The 17607-nt window shown below is 46.2% G+C and overlaps 8 protein-coding genes across 8 annotated transcripts; 6 read left to right on the plus strand and 2 right to left on the minus strand.

The window, feature by feature from the left end:
• Positions 1–1942: 1942 nt before the first annotated feature.
• Positions 1943–3283, plus strand: N7529_001314 (NADH:flavin oxidoreductase/NADH oxidase family protein; the record flags this gene model as incomplete). Its single annotated transcript, XM_057236845.1, has 1 exon — positions 1943–3283. One exon carries the CDS (start codon positions 1943–1945, stop codon positions 3281–3283), a length of 1341 nt encoding a protein of 446 aa, XP_057103648.1.
• A 413-nt stretch (positions 3284–3696) lies between these two features.
• On the plus strand, positions 3697–4749 carry N7529_001315 (uncharacterized protein; the record flags this gene model as incomplete). Its single annotated transcript, XM_057236846.1, has 1 exon — positions 3697–4749. The coding sequence occupies one exon, from the start codon at positions 3697–3699 to the stop codon at positions 4747–4749; it is 1053 nt and encodes a 350-aa protein (XP_057103649.1).
• A 953-nt stretch (positions 4750–5702) lies between these two features.
• On the minus strand, positions 5703–6169 carry N7529_001316 (uncharacterized protein; the record flags this gene model as incomplete). Its single annotated transcript, XM_057236847.1, has 2 exons — positions 5703–6058; positions 6118–6169. 2 exons carry the CDS (start codon positions 6167–6169, stop codon positions 5703–5705), a joined length of 408 nt encoding a protein of 135 aa, XP_057103650.1.
• Positions 6170–7921: 1752 nt separating this feature from the next.
• On the plus strand, positions 7922–9031 carry N7529_001317 (sialidase family protein; the record flags this gene model as incomplete). The annotated part of the gene is made up of 1 exon (XM_057236848.1): positions 7922–9031. The coding sequence occupies one exon, from the start codon at positions 7922–7924 to the stop codon at positions 9029–9031; it is 1110 nt and encodes a 369-aa protein (XP_057103651.1).
• An 826-nt stretch (positions 9032–9857) lies between these two features.
• N7529_001318 (NAD(P)/FAD-dependent oxidoreductase) lies at positions 9858–11335 on the plus strand (the record flags this gene model as incomplete). The annotated part of the gene is made up of 6 exons (XM_057236849.1): positions 9858–9908; positions 9960–10004; positions 10056–10103; positions 10166–11059; positions 11125–11198; positions 11254–11335. 6 exons carry the CDS (start codon positions 9858–9860, stop codon positions 11333–11335), a joined length of 1194 nt encoding a protein of 397 aa, XP_057103652.1.
• A 2289-nt stretch (positions 11336–13624) lies between these two features.
• Positions 13625–14723, minus strand: N7529_001319 (uncharacterized protein; the record flags this gene model as incomplete). The annotated part of the gene is made up of 5 exons (XM_057236850.1): positions 13625–14087; positions 14141–14313; positions 14364–14507; positions 14556–14624; positions 14673–14723. The coding sequence occupies 5 exons, from the start codon at positions 14721–14723 to the stop codon at positions 13625–13627; spliced, it is 900 nt and encodes a 299-aa protein (XP_057103653.1).
• Positions 14724–15097: 374 nt separating this feature from the next.
• Positions 15098–15586, plus strand: N7529_001320 (uncharacterized protein; the record flags this gene model as incomplete). Its single annotated transcript, XM_057236851.1, has 2 exons — positions 15098–15122; positions 15258–15586. 2 exons carry the CDS (start codon positions 15098–15100, stop codon positions 15584–15586), a joined length of 354 nt encoding a protein of 117 aa, XP_057103654.1.
• A 78-nt stretch (positions 15587–15664) lies between these two features.
• Positions 15665–17284, plus strand: N7529_001321 (fungal specific transcription factor domain-containing protein; the record flags this gene model as incomplete). Its single annotated transcript, XM_057236852.1, has 1 exon — positions 15665–17284. One exon carries the CDS (start codon positions 15665–15667, stop codon positions 17282–17284), a length of 1620 nt encoding a protein of 539 aa, XP_057103655.1.
• Between the last annotated feature and the right edge of the window lie 323 nt (positions 17285–17607).

Genomic DNA, 17607 nt, shown 5'->3' on the forward strand with positions numbered 1-17607 from the left:
TGCAAAGTTGCTCGATCTAAAATTGGAAAACACGGATGGAGCCAGTCAAAATACGCTTGAAGAAGTGTATCGCAAATTGCAGGGGATGGAAAAATTAAAGCCCCTTCGCGAGTAAGACGATCATGTAGTAGGCTGCGCCGGGAATCAAGTGAATCGTGGCTGTCTTCAGTCGCACCACTTATTCCCGAAATGGAGTAGTGCAGTCGCCCTTTCTGGATACTACAGGCATATCCTTTATCTGGGGACCGTCGACCTTCATCCACAACGCAAGTAAGGGGCTTGACTCGCCGAGAAACACGGTTTTATGAATGGTGTCCTCCGTTGCCAAACGAGCTGGTAAGTACTTTGGGCACTGATTGTTTGATGGAAATTGTCTCTGCTGTAAAGACTGGGTATCTGATGTATTGACAGAGCTATTAGTCGTTGTCGTTGCAGATGTTCGAGCTGATCCCTTTTTCTTTCGACGAGGATATCTAACAACAGGATAAGTATGTGCTCTAAACTATGATTAATATTCAAATCAAACTTACTTCCCGCGTCGTGATATCCCTACTTCACAGGAAAGATTCCACGATACACAGTTTTGGCAGGGCTGCATCTCTAGCACGTTGCACCGTATGCGACGCGAATTGCATGCCATGCACGCTTTCTTTGCACGCGTACGTGGGCGCTCCTGATCATTGGTCTCCATAATTAATACGCAGATAACTGAGAAATCGGCTGTTTCGACTCGAAAATTGAATTTAAGAGACCCGGTCAGCGAGATACTCGTTGTCGTTCGGGAAAGGTGGGGCTCGGCTTCTTCGGTTATATGCCTCTGCGTTTTGCCACCCTCCATCTTAATGGCCTAATTACTAGTTGTGTAGTTTACAGATTGTTGAGACAACATATTATCTGCTTGTATGACAAAATTCCCGTAGGTTCCAAGGTTGGAAGGATATCAAGTTTTCAGACGAGAGAATCTATAACGGGTACTTGGGCGATGAACACCTTACCAATATATACATTGACATTCAATACTCAAACGACACCTAACCCCCCCACTTTAGAAGGAACGAAATTTAGCTTCTAATTTGTACCTTAATCGATTAAAGCAGGCCTTTCTAAAGTTGGATCTAATCCCGCTGAACACATCTGTAGTTACCAGGGTAGATTAATACAGGCTGCGTCTAACGTAATCCTTTTGCAACAATCCATCACACCGTGTGCACCATAATTGTCGAAACATCGAATGACGATACAATACCTAGATATTTCCGTTGAAGATCCATATAAATAGATTCAATGGATATGATCCTAAGGGGTTTTCAAGGACAATACAATAGTTTCAGTGTGGTTTATCGAATCATCCCTGGACCATGAAGTGGCCCAAAGATCATGGGCGTTTAGGTAGAATGCTCAGGAGGCTGGCTTAACATAACTGATACTGATATTATTGATTTGGAGACAAATAGAAGCGAATCAAGTGCCAGGTCAGGTCTTGATCACCAACTGAAACGGAACATTCCAATATTGAATATTAATCGCCGCCAAGGTGATTACAAATTGGATAGTCGGTGGATCTTCTCAGGTTTGGAAAATTTTGTGAAGGGATTTGAACGGCTTCCGGGGCAATTATTCCCCCGTCAAAACACTAGAGTGGACTTTCATATTGTACATAATTATGCCAATGCATAATGTCAAACAATTTGAAGGCGAACAACCTGGAATAGGTGCTGACATATCCATGATCTTAGACAGTGGACCTGGATCGGCAGGACATCATGCCCAACCTAGGCGTGTGGTCCGAGAATTCTGGATTCAAACCGATTTTTTTATTCAAAGGTGAAATTGTGTGGGCCCTGGACAATCGGAGCGAGGACTTAAAAAGAAGCCAGATGCCTATATCCAAATCAATTTATCACCGAATATCACACATATTATACCGATAACGTTTTGCACTATGTCTAAGTCTCCAAGATACCCCAGCGATAATGTTGATGTGTCGCCCCTCGGGCAGCCGATGCAGTTCGAATTCAGTGGGCGTCAAAGCTCGAATCGCTTTTTGAAAGCTGCTTTGAGTGAAAGAATGGCCTCATGGTCTCCGACTGATCTTTCTGCCCGTGGAATTCCCAGCCAAAAGCTCATCAACCTTTACCGTCGGTGGGGAGAAGGCCAATTTGGCCTAATTCTCACAGCAAACATCATGATGGCATATGACCAGCTCGAGGCACCCGGAAATATGATCATTGACCTGGAGAACCCATTCAGTGGTGAGAGGTTCGAAGCATTCAAGCAGCTGGCCGCTGGAGCCAAGAAGCACGGAAGCTTAATTGTGGGTCAGGTCAGCCATCCAGGTCGTCAGACATTTGAGCAGTTGCAGCCAAACCCTGTTTCTGCCAGTGATGTCCAGCTAGTGATGGAGAAGTTCGGTTCGTTTGGAAAGCCACACGCAGCAAGCGACGAAGAGATCCAGGAAATCATTCGTCGTTTTGTCCACGTCGCTGTCTATCTGCAGAAGGCTGGCTATGATGGTATCCAATTGCACTCGGCACACGGTTATCTCTTGGCTCAATTCTTGTCCCAAACAACAAACAAGAGGACAGACAAGTACGGCGGAAGCTTAGCCAACCGCGCTCGGATCATTGTGGAAATCGCTGAGGCAATTCGTCAAGCACTTCCGGAGCCTGGTTTCATTATTGGAATCAAGATCAATTCCGTTGAATTCCAGGAACACGGATTCACTCCAGAGGAGTCAAAAGAACTATGCGAGATTCTCGACCGTACCAAGTTCGACTTTGTTGAGTTGTCTGGTGGAACTTACCAGTCCGGAGCCTTCCAGCACAAGCGGGAGTCTTCCCAAAAGCGCGAAGCTTTCTTCTTGGAATTTGCGGACCTCATCGCCCCCGCTCTTAAGCGCACCCGCAGTTACGTGACTGGAGGCTTCTGCACAGCATCAGGAATGGTGCGCGCTCTGGATACCGTTGACGGCGTCGGTCTTGGTCGCTCTATCACTCAGGAACCCCGCTTGCCTAGGGACTTGCTCGCTGGAACTGTTCAAGGTGCGATTCAACAGAAGATTGACCCACAAGACTTTTTCAAGACCAGCCCCGCCGCTGGTGTGCAGATGATGCAGATCGCCCAAGACGAGGAGCCTATTGACCTGAGCGATGACAAGAACATGGAGATTTTCATGAAGAGCATTGGAGAATGGATGCAGGAGAGGCAGAAAGACGGGTCTGCAATGAATTTATACGAGTATGCACAGCTGCCAAAGGGCCTGCCGTTCCAAAGTCATATCTGAATAGCTATCCGAAGAAATATTGAGTCTGAATGTATACGTATCGAGCTGCACTTCAATTGACAGACGCGATGATAAATGTTAACACGTTGAGAGTCAAGAATCAAAGCGATCTGCAAGTGACTGATCGAAAAATAAACATAGAGCAAGGATTATTTCCCGTTATGCAGCGGGATAGGTCCGAGAAATGTATGACGGGGAATGTAGGGATTGAGTCCACCAACACGAGCACGACAATTCCCAAGAATGCTGAGCATGAAAGTATTTCCAATTTACTTGCGAACTAGTAGAAATAGCATTATTTGCCGAGCATAGCAACTCCTTGCACCATAAGCCTATTGTGATTGCAGATAAAAAAGTAGGATATCCCACAACTTTCCTTTTACCTCATACTCTACACCCAGTACTTTCACAACATGTGTCTGATCGCTACTTGGCTCAGTGTTTTCGCTATTGTTCCGTTGACTCTGGCTTCGTGGCCTTTATCCTCCTTCTTTGACACTGAAGAAATCTCGGAAAGCCCCTACAGCAACGATGAGCCCGATGTCAAAGTCGAGACGCTCTTTCAATTCCCCAACAATGGCTCATGGATCGACAATATAGTAGTTCGGTCGGATGGAAGCCTTCTTTTCACACGCCTCGATACCCCCGATGTTTGGCTTCTCAACACCACCAGCGGAAACGCGACTTTGGCCTACTCATTCCCCAACGTGACAAGCACCTTCGGAATCAGCGAAATTGACGACGATGTTTTTGCTGTTGTGGTCGGTAACTTTTCTACCAAAACCTACAAGCCAGATGCAGGCTCCTTTTCTGTCCAGAGGTTGGATTTCAGCACTCTCAACGCAACAGAAAATGAGCGCGCCTTGGATGGCCCGTCTGCATCGAAGATTGCTGCGCTGCCAGAAGCTATAGCTCTAAACGGCATGGCCACTTTTTCAAGGGAGTCCAACTTGGTTTTGATTGCCGATAGCCCCAAGGGCGCCGTGTGGAGGGTTAATACGAAGACAGGCGACTATTCTGTCGCGTTAAACGATACCACGATGTTGCCGGCAAAGGGTCCCCTTCCTCTCGGAGTCAACAGTGTTACGGTGCTTGGCAACTACGTCTACTATACTAGTACAACACGCATGGAGTACGGTCGGGTCAGGGTGGACAAGGAAGCCAACCCAGTTGGAGAATTCGAAATTATTGCTAGTGGATTCTTGCCGGACAACCTTGAGGTAACCAATGATGGCAGTGCCTACATTCCTACCGATCCTCAAAACTCTGTTGTCCGTATCACCCCGTACGGTCAGATTTCGCTCGTCGCTGGTGGCCAAATATCCACGGAGCTACCTGGTCCAACCTCGGTACGGTTGAGCAAGAACCGACAAATTCTTTACGTTGGGACTAGCGGCGGGCAAATTGCGCCTGTTTTGGGCACGTTCATTGAGCCAGCGAAGATTGTTAAGATTACATTGAAGTGAAGGAGAACTACTGTGATGATTTGAGGCATGTGATGATTAATATATTTTGTGTTTACGGAAAATTTAGTTCATGTGAAGAATGGCAACAAACACGATTATTACCATATACCAGGAAGATGTGTTGAAATCCCCGTTAGTTGTGAACCAGGAAGCGGTCCAATGACATTTTTTGAATTATATTGCTCAAGCGCGCACGGGATTCGCTCTCTCCAGCGACCTGCACATCGCGGTCACCATTTTCCACATCTGAGGCTGCGTGAATGAAGTAAATAGTGCCTCTCGTGAGGGTATCAGCCTGTTCTCTGCCATTCGGTCGAAAGCAAGAAGATGTGCCTCACCGAGCGCTAGTTCTTCAGTGAATCCCAAATCACGAATTTTGTCTAGACTTAGTTCGCGGTCTGGGTCGAGCAAAGTAAGCCCGGCCTTTAAAAAGACCAACGAAGAAGGCGGCACCTCACGAGGAACAAGTGAAAATGTCTTGCACATGCGTCGATAGTCGTGCTGATGTTCATTCTACCAAACGTCGACCTCCTGCCAGCCTCTCTCTCCCGGGCCAATTCCATTGAGACCCAAGTAACTCGTTAGAATCGGCCATCTGAGTGACCAAGGCCTGGGAGTAGCAGTGTCTGCTACGCTGAAGCTTCGCCATTGGCTTCCTGGGGTTTGATAACCGAAAGCTAGATTTCAGATCTCGAGATCAGATCTTGTGATGACTCGGTGTATGTGTAGGTGAAGTTTGATTTGGTGCCTGGAAAGGTAACACTAGCACCAGGTCCGTTGGCGTATCTGTGCAGTGACAAATAGAGGGCTAGTAGCTCAACGAAGGTCATGCCAGAAACATTAGGAACGTAGCCTAAAAAACCATCAAGTGAGTCCCCAAATCGTGCTGTGATATGCTCAACAGCAAAGAGGTACTGACCGATCATTTGATCCGGGCGAACCTCACACCACTTTCATGTCTTGCCTTTGGCAGCATTCTTGATGAGATCCACTTGGGCATAATAGAAAATCTCGTCACCATAAGGCGAGGGTATGCGCGGACTGTCTTCTTCTAATTGAGGATTAATCTCAATCTGGTCTTTGTATTGAAAGACAGCTACGCCATAATTCTCCAAGGTCAGTAATCCCCCCCCCCCCCTGAGCAGTTGGCGAACACTAGGTCCACATAAATTGGTGCCAATTTGCAAGACAAGGAAGTTGAGCTCTGAGCAGAGCGTATCTGTTGCATGAACAGCATTGTACGTCATCTCAACATTAATATCCTTTATCTGCATCACATTTTCACTGTATGCCGTCGTGTTAGCATAAGCTGCGAAATTGAATGGTAAGTATCTTTCACTACGATAGTCTAGGAATATCAACACTTACCACAATAGTACATATGTGTGACTTCACTCAGGTTGGGAATGCGGGCGTGCATTTGATTCTTGGCGATTTCCAGGTCACTAAGTAAGTCGATTCCGGAGTACAGTTCGAATCTAGAGTCTGTTGGCAGTCCATTCTCTGTCGCTTTTACAACCCGGAAATCGCGAGTGGGTAACCGTAATTAAATACATAAATGCTTCGGGGTAGGCGCTACCTCCGTGTATTATTTTTAAAGGCAAAGTGTACATCGAATCTTAGTTCGATAACCTTGATTGGCGATTTGAGCTAAGTCCGAATAGATAGACCTCCGATGAAATTAGCCTTCGTTGGCTCTAAAACCTCTTTATTCCGTCGACTTCTTCGCGGTTAAAGGGCCGGTATCGACTTTTGATACTCGATAGTCACGGTAGCTATTTAACCCTAAAGTTCGACGAAATTTGCGAAAAAAATAACATTATACCAATCTGTATGCCCGCACACTCGTCGCACCTTTTACAGCCACTCGATATCGGTTGTTTTACGGTGTTAAAACGCTCGTACGGTCGGCTTATCGAAACGAAGGTGCGCCTCGGGGTTAGCTATATTGAAAAACTTGATTTCCTCGAGGTATACCCGTATGCTCGAATCGAGGTATACAAATCCGAGAATATTATAAATAGCTTCGGAGTAGCCGGTTTAGTACCTTTTTCACCCGATCGAGTGATTTCAAAGCTTAATATTTGTCTTCGAACCCTAACACCCCCTCCGAGCCGGGGTAGTGAATCAAGCCGGAATTTTACACCAAAAACCCCCTTTACCGAGAAATAACTACGTCGGCAAGCTTCGTCCATTAAAGCTTTGATTCGTACGAGGTCTCAAAGCCCTAGCCCGGCATTAAACCAGCTAATAAAGGGCTTCCAACTCTCAATACAAGGCTCTCTTTTATTAGCCAAAGAAAATAAGGATCTACGGGCGCAAAACGAGAAAAAGAAGCAAAAACGCAATCGGTCTAATAGGCAAATACCTAAAGAAGGTGATATTCCAGTTGAACAGGTCCGTGAGCTACGATCAGAGCCCATTGAGGCCCAAATAGCGCGCATTGCTCAGGTTCGTGAGCAGATCTCGGGGCCTTTACAGCCCCGAATCAGGGCCTTACCGAAGTGTGGGGGATGTGGAAATCAGGGCCATAGGAAGAATTCATATCCAAATAGACCTACTTAGTTAAATTGTTAAACTAAATGGCGTTTCGGTTGAGAAACATGCATTTAAATTTAATAAGTCAAATTGGGTGCGCAGCCCAAAACACATAGTAAATATTTTCTAACTTGATATCTCAACAAGCATGTTTTTATTTTATATCATTACTGGTCGATAGCTATTGATAAGTCTTATGAACTCTATAAACTAATATTAAGGGGATTGAAAACCTGCATTGCTCTGGTATTGAAAATTACCATGCCCCGAGGTAGAGATATATATATACTCAGCCCCTGTGTTGTAATAACTCTTTAAAGACTTTAAAGAGACTGGTTATCACCTAAAACATAGTATGCTTTAAGGAGAAGTGATTATAGACCACTATTGTTGAGATATCAAGTTGTAATTTTTCACTTTTACTATGTGTTTTGGGTTGCGCAGCTGAGTTACATGCGCAGCTCACTTACCGAATACGTTAGTTATGTAAGCTACAAATGACGTCATGCAGACAAGCTCTAAGGTAAACGCTGTCGCCTTGCCGCCTAGCTCCGAACAATTTTATACAACTCTCAACTTCAAATCGACCAACCAAACCCGTCAAAGACCCTCTAGTTACACAGCAGATATTACAATGCCTGGTCATTTTGGCCAAAAGGTTCTCAAGACTTTGGGCCTTGACCAACCACATGGCAATCAACACCATCAAGAGGACTTCTCACCGGGAATTCAGCTTCCTGGCAAAGCGGCTGTCAACAGCGACGAGCGCGGATTATCCTCACCTCCGAACAACGGCACATACCCCCGTCTCTGCAGACTGTCCGATGGAACCATTCTTTCTTCCTTCACACGCTTCCCCGATGGACAGCGGTCCCTTCGCGTCGCAAAAAGCATCGACAATGGCCAGTCATTCGTGGACTTCTCCGAGGTAACTCGTGCATCGGGTGACGTGGATAATATGTTCTTGTGTGAGGTGGCTCCTGGCACAGTGCTTGCTGCATTTAGAAACCACGACGTGGGTCCGAACGGCCCTACGCATTTCCGTATCACTGTATGCCGCTCGACAGACGGAGGACGGGTTTGGAACTTTGCTTCACAGGCAGCTGAGAAGAGTCCTCCCCTGGGAATCTGGGAGCCTTTCATGCGCGTCGGACGTGGAGGTGAGGTGCAACTTTACTTCTCGCAGGAATTTGCCCACAACAATCAGTGCACTATGCAAGTCGTTTCGCGCGATCACGGAAGTACTTGGACGCAACCAACCTGTTTACATGGCGCTCAAGATCCACTCCGTGATGGTATGAGTGGTATTGCCCGAACCATCGACAATGGACGGGAGGCCCTTGTCATGATATTTGAGACTACTCGCCATGGTCCGTTCAGTGTTGAAGCGCTCCTATCCTACGACGATGGTCATACCTGGGGTTGGCGCCATGAAGTCTTCCGTCCACGACAAGGTCATAATGCGGGATCTCCTCAAATTGCCTCTTTCGCGGATGGATCTTTGGCGGCGATATTCATGACGGACGATGACTCCGACCATGTCGAATGGGTGAAAAATGCTTCTATTAAGGCCGTATTTGCTGGGCCTCCATCCGAAGGACGTGTTCAATGGAGCAAGCCATCCTTGGTTTCTCCGGCTTCCAGTTTCTGGCCTGGAATCATGGCGCTCGACCACCACAACGTGTTAGTGACTTATGACCGAGGGGGGCCCCTCGCCAAAACCATTACCTGGAATCCAAAGTAAACAGGTTCTCCTGATACCTGATCGGTTTGTTGAATGTTCGTGACTAAATCCGAACATAACTCTCGCCCGGCTCCCATTGGATAGCAGTCACATGATACCTCGCTGGACGACGTTCAAAGCTTAATGATAGTACTCGTGGAACTAATGCATATCTGTCATATTCCAGCCCGTTCACATAGCAATGTACATATATGTAGACATCGAGGGTGCCACATAATATGTGCTTACCACTGGAATAGAGCTAGACTTGATCGGCGAAATTGTTGCCTCAGTTTCCATCGGCAGTTCATCAGCCGAGATCGCCACACTGATCGTACGACCCTTTACAACTGCCAGGTCATATTCAAGTACAACGGATGTAACACAGTTTCATCCGAGATCGATGTGTTGGAAAGAAATACTGTTGCGAATTCCGGATATGCCTAGGTACCTACACAAGCACACATGTACATTGAAACTTGGCGGCGCCGAACACACAACAACGAATCCAACAGTACCCTGTGAACCGGCGACTATAATTTGCCACGCCTTGAGCACGGAGCATATGGTTCATACTCCATGAACATATCAAAGTTACGGCTAGGTTGATCGGATCTGGGGGTATCACCCCGGATATGAAGAGGGAGGTAAACGAGGAGATGAACGGGATTTAAGGGGGCGTTGATCTCCCATGTCGGATGTATACTACTCCGGTCTCGGGATTTCACCTAAATAGGAATCTAGCTCGGAGTTAAGTTTGATCTGATAAAATTTAGAGGCTTGGGGTATTTATATATTCAACCTCCCATTGGATTCTCCTTTAGACAAACATCTTCTGACTTGCACAATGGCATCTCTCCGAAACATCATTGTTATTGGCGGCTCATTTGTCGGAAGGGTATGTATGAATCAAAGTGCCAAGGTTTTCTACTAATATATCGTACTACAGACCACTGCTCAGGAACTTGCACGTGTCGTGCCTTCAACTCACCGAGTAAGAGCACTCACAAATCTCACTCAATTATAAATCTAATAATTCATGCAGGTCCTTTTAACTGAGCCCCACAGTCATTTCCACCATCTATTTACATTTGTATGTTAAATCTAGACACAAGTGTTATACCTAACCCGGGTTTAAGCTGACATACCATGGAGCCTCGATTCGCAATCGTTCCTGGTCAAGAACACAAAGCATTTATTCCCTACAGTGGGATCTTCCACGACTCGCCAAACCCCACCTCCCATGGTGTTGTTCAGGCTCGTGTTTTGTCTGTGAAACCAACCCATATAGAGCTCGACCGTGAATGGAATGGCTCAAACCACATTTCATTCGAATATGTCGTTGTTGCTACCGGCACACGTCTCTCAAAGCCTGCAGCAATGGAGAATGATGACAAGCAGTCATCGGTCAACTATCTGCAGAAACATCAAGTCGGTGTGAAGAGATCACAGTCGGTTTTGATTGTCGGCGGCGGTGCTGTTGGCGTTCAGATGGCTGCAGATCTGAAAGAATTCTATCCGGAGAAAGAGGTCACAGTTGTGCAATCCAGGGACCGACTGATGCCGAATTTCCACCCTGGACTTCATGATCTTATCAAGCGACGATTTGATGAGCTTGGCGTCAGACTTATCACCGGTTCTCGTGTCAATGTTCCACTAGGTGGATTCCCCAACGACGGGAGTACTGTTCAAGTACAGCTTACCAATGGTAATACAGAGTCCACTCAATTTGTGATTTTGGCCACTGGTCAAACCCCCAATAACCAACTTGTTTCGGACTTGAAGCCTTCTCTCCCAGACGGGGAGTCAATCGTCAACCCGGAGAACGGATTCATCCGCATTCGATCGACCATGCAGTTCATGGATGAGCAATACTCAAATCTCTTTGCCGTGGGCGATATCGCAGATACAGGCGCTCAAAAGGCTGCTCGACCTGGCTCAGCGCAAGCTGCCGTCGTTGCACAAAATATCCAGGCCTTGATTGAAGGCAAAGCCGCAGATAATAAATTTGTCAAAGGACCAGGGGCTATCCATCTGACACTTGGACTGGTACGTCAACAGACCTACGAAACAAACGGCTTCGTACCTGATAGTTGACTTAACAACGCTGATAGAAACACAATGTGATCTTCCGCAATCCTAATACCGAGGAAGGGGAGACCGAGCCGTGGATCAATCCAAAGGATGAGTAAGACTCCGCTTTTGCTCGATTAAAGTCTGAATGATGCTAATTTTTCCGATAGTGGTCGAGAGGATATGAACGTGGAAGCCATGTGGGAGAGACTAGGCATCTCGGTCGAGAACCCTCGTCAATATCATCTATGATGTTTTCCGAGATGAGCTTATAAACATAAACCATCCAGTTCATCCTATCTTTCCACCAATTAGATAATACCGAATTAGTTCAGAGCTACAACTCTGTTGTGAGGGCAAATCCAACGTTTATCACCCGAGAACCAACAGAATGAAAATTATTAGCTACAAGTCGATCGCATAATGCAGCTTACAGACTGTGTCTCGGTGAATGAGACTATTTCAATGTTTTCGCCCGTTCCTCGGTGACCAGGAACAAACTTGGAGAAGCATCCCGTCTAATAATCATGCGAGCCTCCATCCCCACCATTCTGAATCCTTTGATCATGTGGATTGCCTGATAGCCCCATCAAATCCACTTGAGCTACCTGTTCTTGATCTCTATATAGGAAGCACTTGAAATATTGATGAGTTGTAGATCTCACTACCATAGCTCATAAATTAGGAATAAGAATCATGATGGAATGAATATTTGAGTGGTTGCCTAAAGGTTCATTTATATAAGCATGCCGAGAGGGCAAACATACTAGCAAACAGGGGGCATATGCATCACACCCCTCCATCTCGGCTTAGGCCTCAAAAATCAAGTAACCGTTCCTTAAAGCATGGCAATTTCTCACAAAAACAGAAACGAACGTAAGTAAAATTTTAATAGATTACCAACCTCTATAATCCTCGGGGATCGAGTCCATTCTAGTTCCCTCACAAAAATATTATCAAAAATGTAGGTTTGAAACCTACTTTATTTTAGGGGATTGATACATACCCCCCCCCCCCCCCCCCTGAATAAGACGATTCTATCTGCAAGGGGTACCAGAGAACCCTGTTGAGCTTCAAACCAAGGCCCGCGGATTCATGTGGCAAGGATACGAGAAATCTCCTATGGATGGTAGCGGAGTCTTGTCAGAGATACTCTAACATGAGAAAAAAAATGGTGGGGAAAACAGCCATCGAGCTCAGCATAGCGGCATGTTGGTTGAATCTTCGCCAACTAACCAACATATATCACATCGACTTTTGAACAATACAGAATGTGAAGCTTGCGATAGATTGTGCAACATCCCAACTATGAACACACCAAAGGAATATGGGGACCTCTCACCGATGTCCTTCTTGATCTGTGAGAGTGACCTCGCAGTCCGATCACTCCCTGTAGGTTATGCTAAATGGAGCTTACTATCACGAACACCGGTCCAGTATCGATTGGCTTTGGTGGTGCTATATTGGGACAAGAGTAGGAAACAAAGATGATATGTATTCTTCGAAACTGTTCCTTATTTGAAGGTATTATGTAAGGAAGACATTTTCGCGGTAATTTCAATAAGAGTGTTAATGTCAGTTTCACTAGCTGCCATGGGTTTCCAGGGCTGCCAGATCGCAAAATGCTGTATCCATGTCTTTGTTGGCGAAGAAAACCTATTTTGAAAGAAGAAAAGCTGCAATTGAACCCTGCTGCTGACTGTACTGGTACGAAGGTTTCTCTCAGTATGCCTCAGTAGGCCCAAGGACTAGGAGATGGCAATCAAGCTAGCTTACAGATAGCGCAGCTGCCTTGTCTGTTCCTCTTCGAACGATACATCATCACATATGCAGTGCTCGGCCTCAATCACAAATTCACTCATATCACAAACTCAAAGAGTATGGAATCGAGTCATTGTGAAAAACGATAAATTTTCACGCAGTGTTCTTGTTTTTTCTGCCTTGTCTATTCGATCGACGATGCCTTCACTAAAGGTTTGAGAATGCCCGTGGAAAGACACACTTATGAATAGTGAGATAAATTAGATGTTTCAGTCACTTGATGGTTCAAGCCTTCTTTTCAGGCTCGCACACCTATACACTCGACTTAGTTGGCTGTTAAATCAATTGAATTCGCTAACTTTGCAGATGAATACTTCAACAATCAGGGTAGCTAGAAAAAATTGGAGTGCAAATTCATAGTTTTTGAACCTGTGAAGACAAGGGAATTGAAATATAAAGCCAAAGCCTCACGTAGTAGGCTGGCCCAAGGTCACAATTACAGGTATAGAAGCACGGAGGCTTTGAGTGTTTTAGCTGCTTGGTGAATCAGGGGCTCTTAAAATCGTTTGCTGCTGCTAATTTTCCGCTTGACAGGATAAGAAAGGCTTATGAATATGCCAATGGGAGGTTTGAGGGGAGAGGAAAGGTCGTGCTCACCGTCTGAAAGTGTTTGCGATTGTACAACTGAAGACTTTCATGGGATCATGCTTTGACTGAATCTGTAGTCCACTAGAGATTGATATTAATGAGACATTTTGCCCTTTGACCGATTTATTTTCTTTATTTATGGGTCCCTGACAGGATGGCCGACACTTCTTCATAGACAGAGAATACGATACCACCACTCAAAATCAGACGGCCCAGTCGCATCGTACTGCCTTTCCAGAATCCGCGAATGCCATAATCCCGAATCACACTCCGCGAGGCCTCGGAAATACTAGCACCTAGAACACCTTGTGCCCGGGTCTTGATTGTGTCAAAAGGTTGTGTAGCATAGACAGTAACCACGCCAGCTGCAGCACCAATTCCAAATGTCGTGAACACATTTGCCTTAATGCCCTTGGATTTAGTGGCCTCCTTGAGCATATTGTATGTCCCCATACGGACTGCTGATGTGGCTGATTGTTTCATTGCGGTGGACACTAGACCTCGGTACAGCTCGGTGATACCATGTTGTTGGACTAAAACTTTAGTCGCATGGAAGCTAGACTTGAATTGACGAGCCCCTTTTGCATCATCGATTCTCCACAGGGCAGTCAGCTCCATGTGTCACGTCATTAGTGTTAGGGTACGGACAATGCGGTCTTGATTCTCTCTGTTGGTGTCACTGCGAGGATGCTTTCTACGGCACCTGCAACCATGCCAGCTAGCATTCCTCTACTAGGTGACATAACGCCGTGGTCATCGGTAAGAGAATTGCGGATAGTATCGTATGATACAAATCTCACAGCAGCTTTCGCTGTAGTTCCCTAGACATTTTATTAATATGGGATAATGTAAGAGATGCTAGATAACTAACAATAACAAGAGTCGAGCATCCCATGTAAAGCGCACCAAGACCTTCCTGCTTGGCAACTTGAAGAATGAGACGCAAAGGATTTGACGTCTTAACGGCGCCGGTGTTCAACAACTGAACGCGAGTTTTTGAGTACTCGAATGGATACTGCCAGATATTAATCGCGACCAAACATATAATGGATATGGCACTCACTGTTATTGCTGCTTCCACTCCGCCTGCGACTCCGCCAGACACCAGGGAGACCCATTGGGGTGTATGAATCTGGAAGATCAGTTAGCCGAGGTACTTGGGTAGCATCAGATCAATTACCCTTTGCGGTTTATGTAGCCCAGGATTATCTGACTGAGTAATGCTGGCCATGATGAGAAGGTACGGCAAATGTCGGTTTCTCTAATGAATATGGGGAGTCACGGAAACTCCAACTTATACAGCCTTTGACCCTTTTGATATGTGGGGACGGAGAACCGGGAGCGGAACGGGAAGAGACTTGCCGCGGCAATTCAAATGTTCTCGATTATCTCCCGATTCTTCCGTGGAAGAATCTCTCAAGAAAACATGGAAAAACAACCTCCATCTAAGCCGCGGAGGGCCGCAAAAGCCTGCTCATTTTGTCGACGGAGGAAGGTAAGTGAACCGAAAAGCTCTGAGCGCCGTGGAACTGACTGTGGAACAGTTCCGCTGTGACAGCGAAAGACCGTGTTCCAACTGCAAGACATATGCACAAGAATGTGCCTATGTACCTGGACCTGAGCGACCAAGGTAGGTCATTAATTATCTGCTTGCGCATATCTGCACAGACAGCCCTGGAGTGATCATCACTAACTAACCGAAGACCAACAAACGCTCGGCTATCACGACTAGAAGCGGAAAATGAACAACTTCGACAACACCTAGGATACGGCCATGCACGTTCTGAGGATCAAAGGGATGCCACAGAAAGTCCATCCCAACAGCCACAACAAACGCGACCTCCGGATATTCCGAATTCACAAATTGCCGACCGGTCTCGGTCGGCTGTATCGAGGATATTTATCTCGCCTAATGGCGACTCAAGTTACCACGGGCTTACGAGCACTTTGTTCGACGATGCACCGACAGATCGACTTGGTCATCCTCGGTCGGCGGATCCACAGGTGCCGGTAGAGCATATTCGCAAGCAGTTGATGGGAGAGTCTGCCTATCAAAGAGAGTCACTCCTTCACCACGGGTTCTTCTTACTCTAACCTTGAGCAGGACAACTAGAAGGATTGAATTTGCGACAAGGTAAGCTGGACTTTGATGGAGTCGATCCGGAACTCGGAATGCACCTCCTATCTTTGCATTGGAATCGCCAACATCATTCTTTCCTGATCACTTATCGCCCGGCGTTTATGCGAGATATGGCCACCGGCGGTCCGTATTTCTCCAAGCTCTTGTTGAATGCAATTTACTTTGGCGCATCGAAATTCAGCAATCGCCCCGAAATTCGCCGAGACCCCGATGATGTCCGCACCGCTGGATGGACATTCCGCCAAAGAGTCAAAGAATTGCTCGGCAGCGCTTTGGATCGAAGCGAAATCACCACTATCCAGGCATTGCTAGTGATGACAAGCTCCCTGTTTGCGTTAGGCGATGAACGCAGTGCTGCGTGGCTTTATGCGGGTACAGCATTCAGGATGATCATCGACCTTGGTATGCACGTGGATGCTACTATGCTCAGCAACATGCGACGTCTCTCGGACGAGGATATAGAAATACGTCGTCGAGTCTTTTGGGGTGCTTTTGTTGTCGACAAAATCCAGTCACTTTATCAAGGCCGTCCGGCAAGTCTACAGGACTTTGACACAAAGGTCTCGTTGACATTTTTGGACCACTATGAAGAGTTAGAACACTGGCAACCGTTCGCATATACAGATGTGCAGTCATATCCTGGATCGCCTGCATACAGTGTTTCAACATTTACTGAGCTTTGTAAACTGTCGTTGATTTTGAACGGTATTCTGAACAAGGTTTACTCGGAGAGAAGCTCGAATCGATTTCCTCAGGAATTGCTCACTACTTTGAAAGCCTTGGATTCTGAGTTGAGTACTTGGTATCAGAACCTGCCGGATTATTTACGCTTTGTAAATTGCCCAACAGAGATCACACCACCACCTCATGTCCTTTCTCTTTTGGCACTCTACAATGTACTCATCATTCTTCTCCACCGACCCTTTGTGGCCGAAGGTCACCTTCACATAACAGATCCATCAGTCGCTATCAGCTCCTTTACAATATGCACTGCAGCTGCAGCTCGCATCATCACTATCTTGCAAGCCTACGGCCGGGCATTCTCCATCAGACGCGCCCCCTATCTGATTTCGTACGCGACATATGTTGCCGCAACGATTCATGTTCGAGTCGCCGCCCAACTAGGAGGTGGCAGTAGAGCGCAATCAAATCTCTGGACGTGTCTTGATGTTTTCCAAAAGAATCAAGAGACAAATTGGGCTGTCCGCCGTGCCAAAAATGTGATTTTGCATCTGATGGATCGAATGGAAATTGATATTGGTGGTCAACACCGTCAACATGACGCCCGACCTGGTCCTGATTCAAACGAGCAGATAGGAAATCTACAAAACCAGCCTCATCTTGATCCTAAATCTCTGAAATCATCTGCCTCGCCTGCTCAAATGACGCCACCGGAGACTGAAGCTTCTGAATTGGATATGGATATGATTATTCAAAGCTTCATTCGACAAAATACAAAGCAAAATGATGGGCAGATGTTCTGCGAGCAAGCCTATGACTCTGGTATTTCTGCAGATCATCTAGGTACAGTCGGTGGTCTTGCTCCGACTGTCGTGCCAGGCTATATCGGTTCATATATTGACGCACAGATTGATGATGACATGTTGTTTGGACTTAATGGATCTATACAAGATAGTGTTCTGTATAACTAGGACATGATAATGCCAGGATTTCAATTCGTGCAACTAATAGGTACTAAAGCTTTGATTGGAACTTGAGAATAATTCTATTATGATACATGATACCACGGCTCAATATGAGAATTGTATAATTCTCGACATCGGCTACGATATACACTACTAGGAAGGTGTAAAGATGCTGTAGAGTCAGGATATATAAGAAGCTCCGCCTCTATGTTCTTTCTTTTGCAGCCTCCAAGCCTCCATTCAAACGCGAAGGAAGCTTTCGCGCCTAAAATCAAAGTGTCGCTTCGTTTATCTCCATGAATACCATGCCGCCCGGAGGGGAAGTTCAA

This window comes from Penicillium soppii (assembly GCF_028829465.1).
Source record: "Penicillium soppii strain IBT 18220 chromosome Unknown utg000001l, whole genome shotgun sequence".
NCBI classification, from domain to species: Eukaryota; Fungi; Ascomycota; class Eurotiomycetes; order Eurotiales; family Aspergillaceae; genus Penicillium; species Penicillium soppii.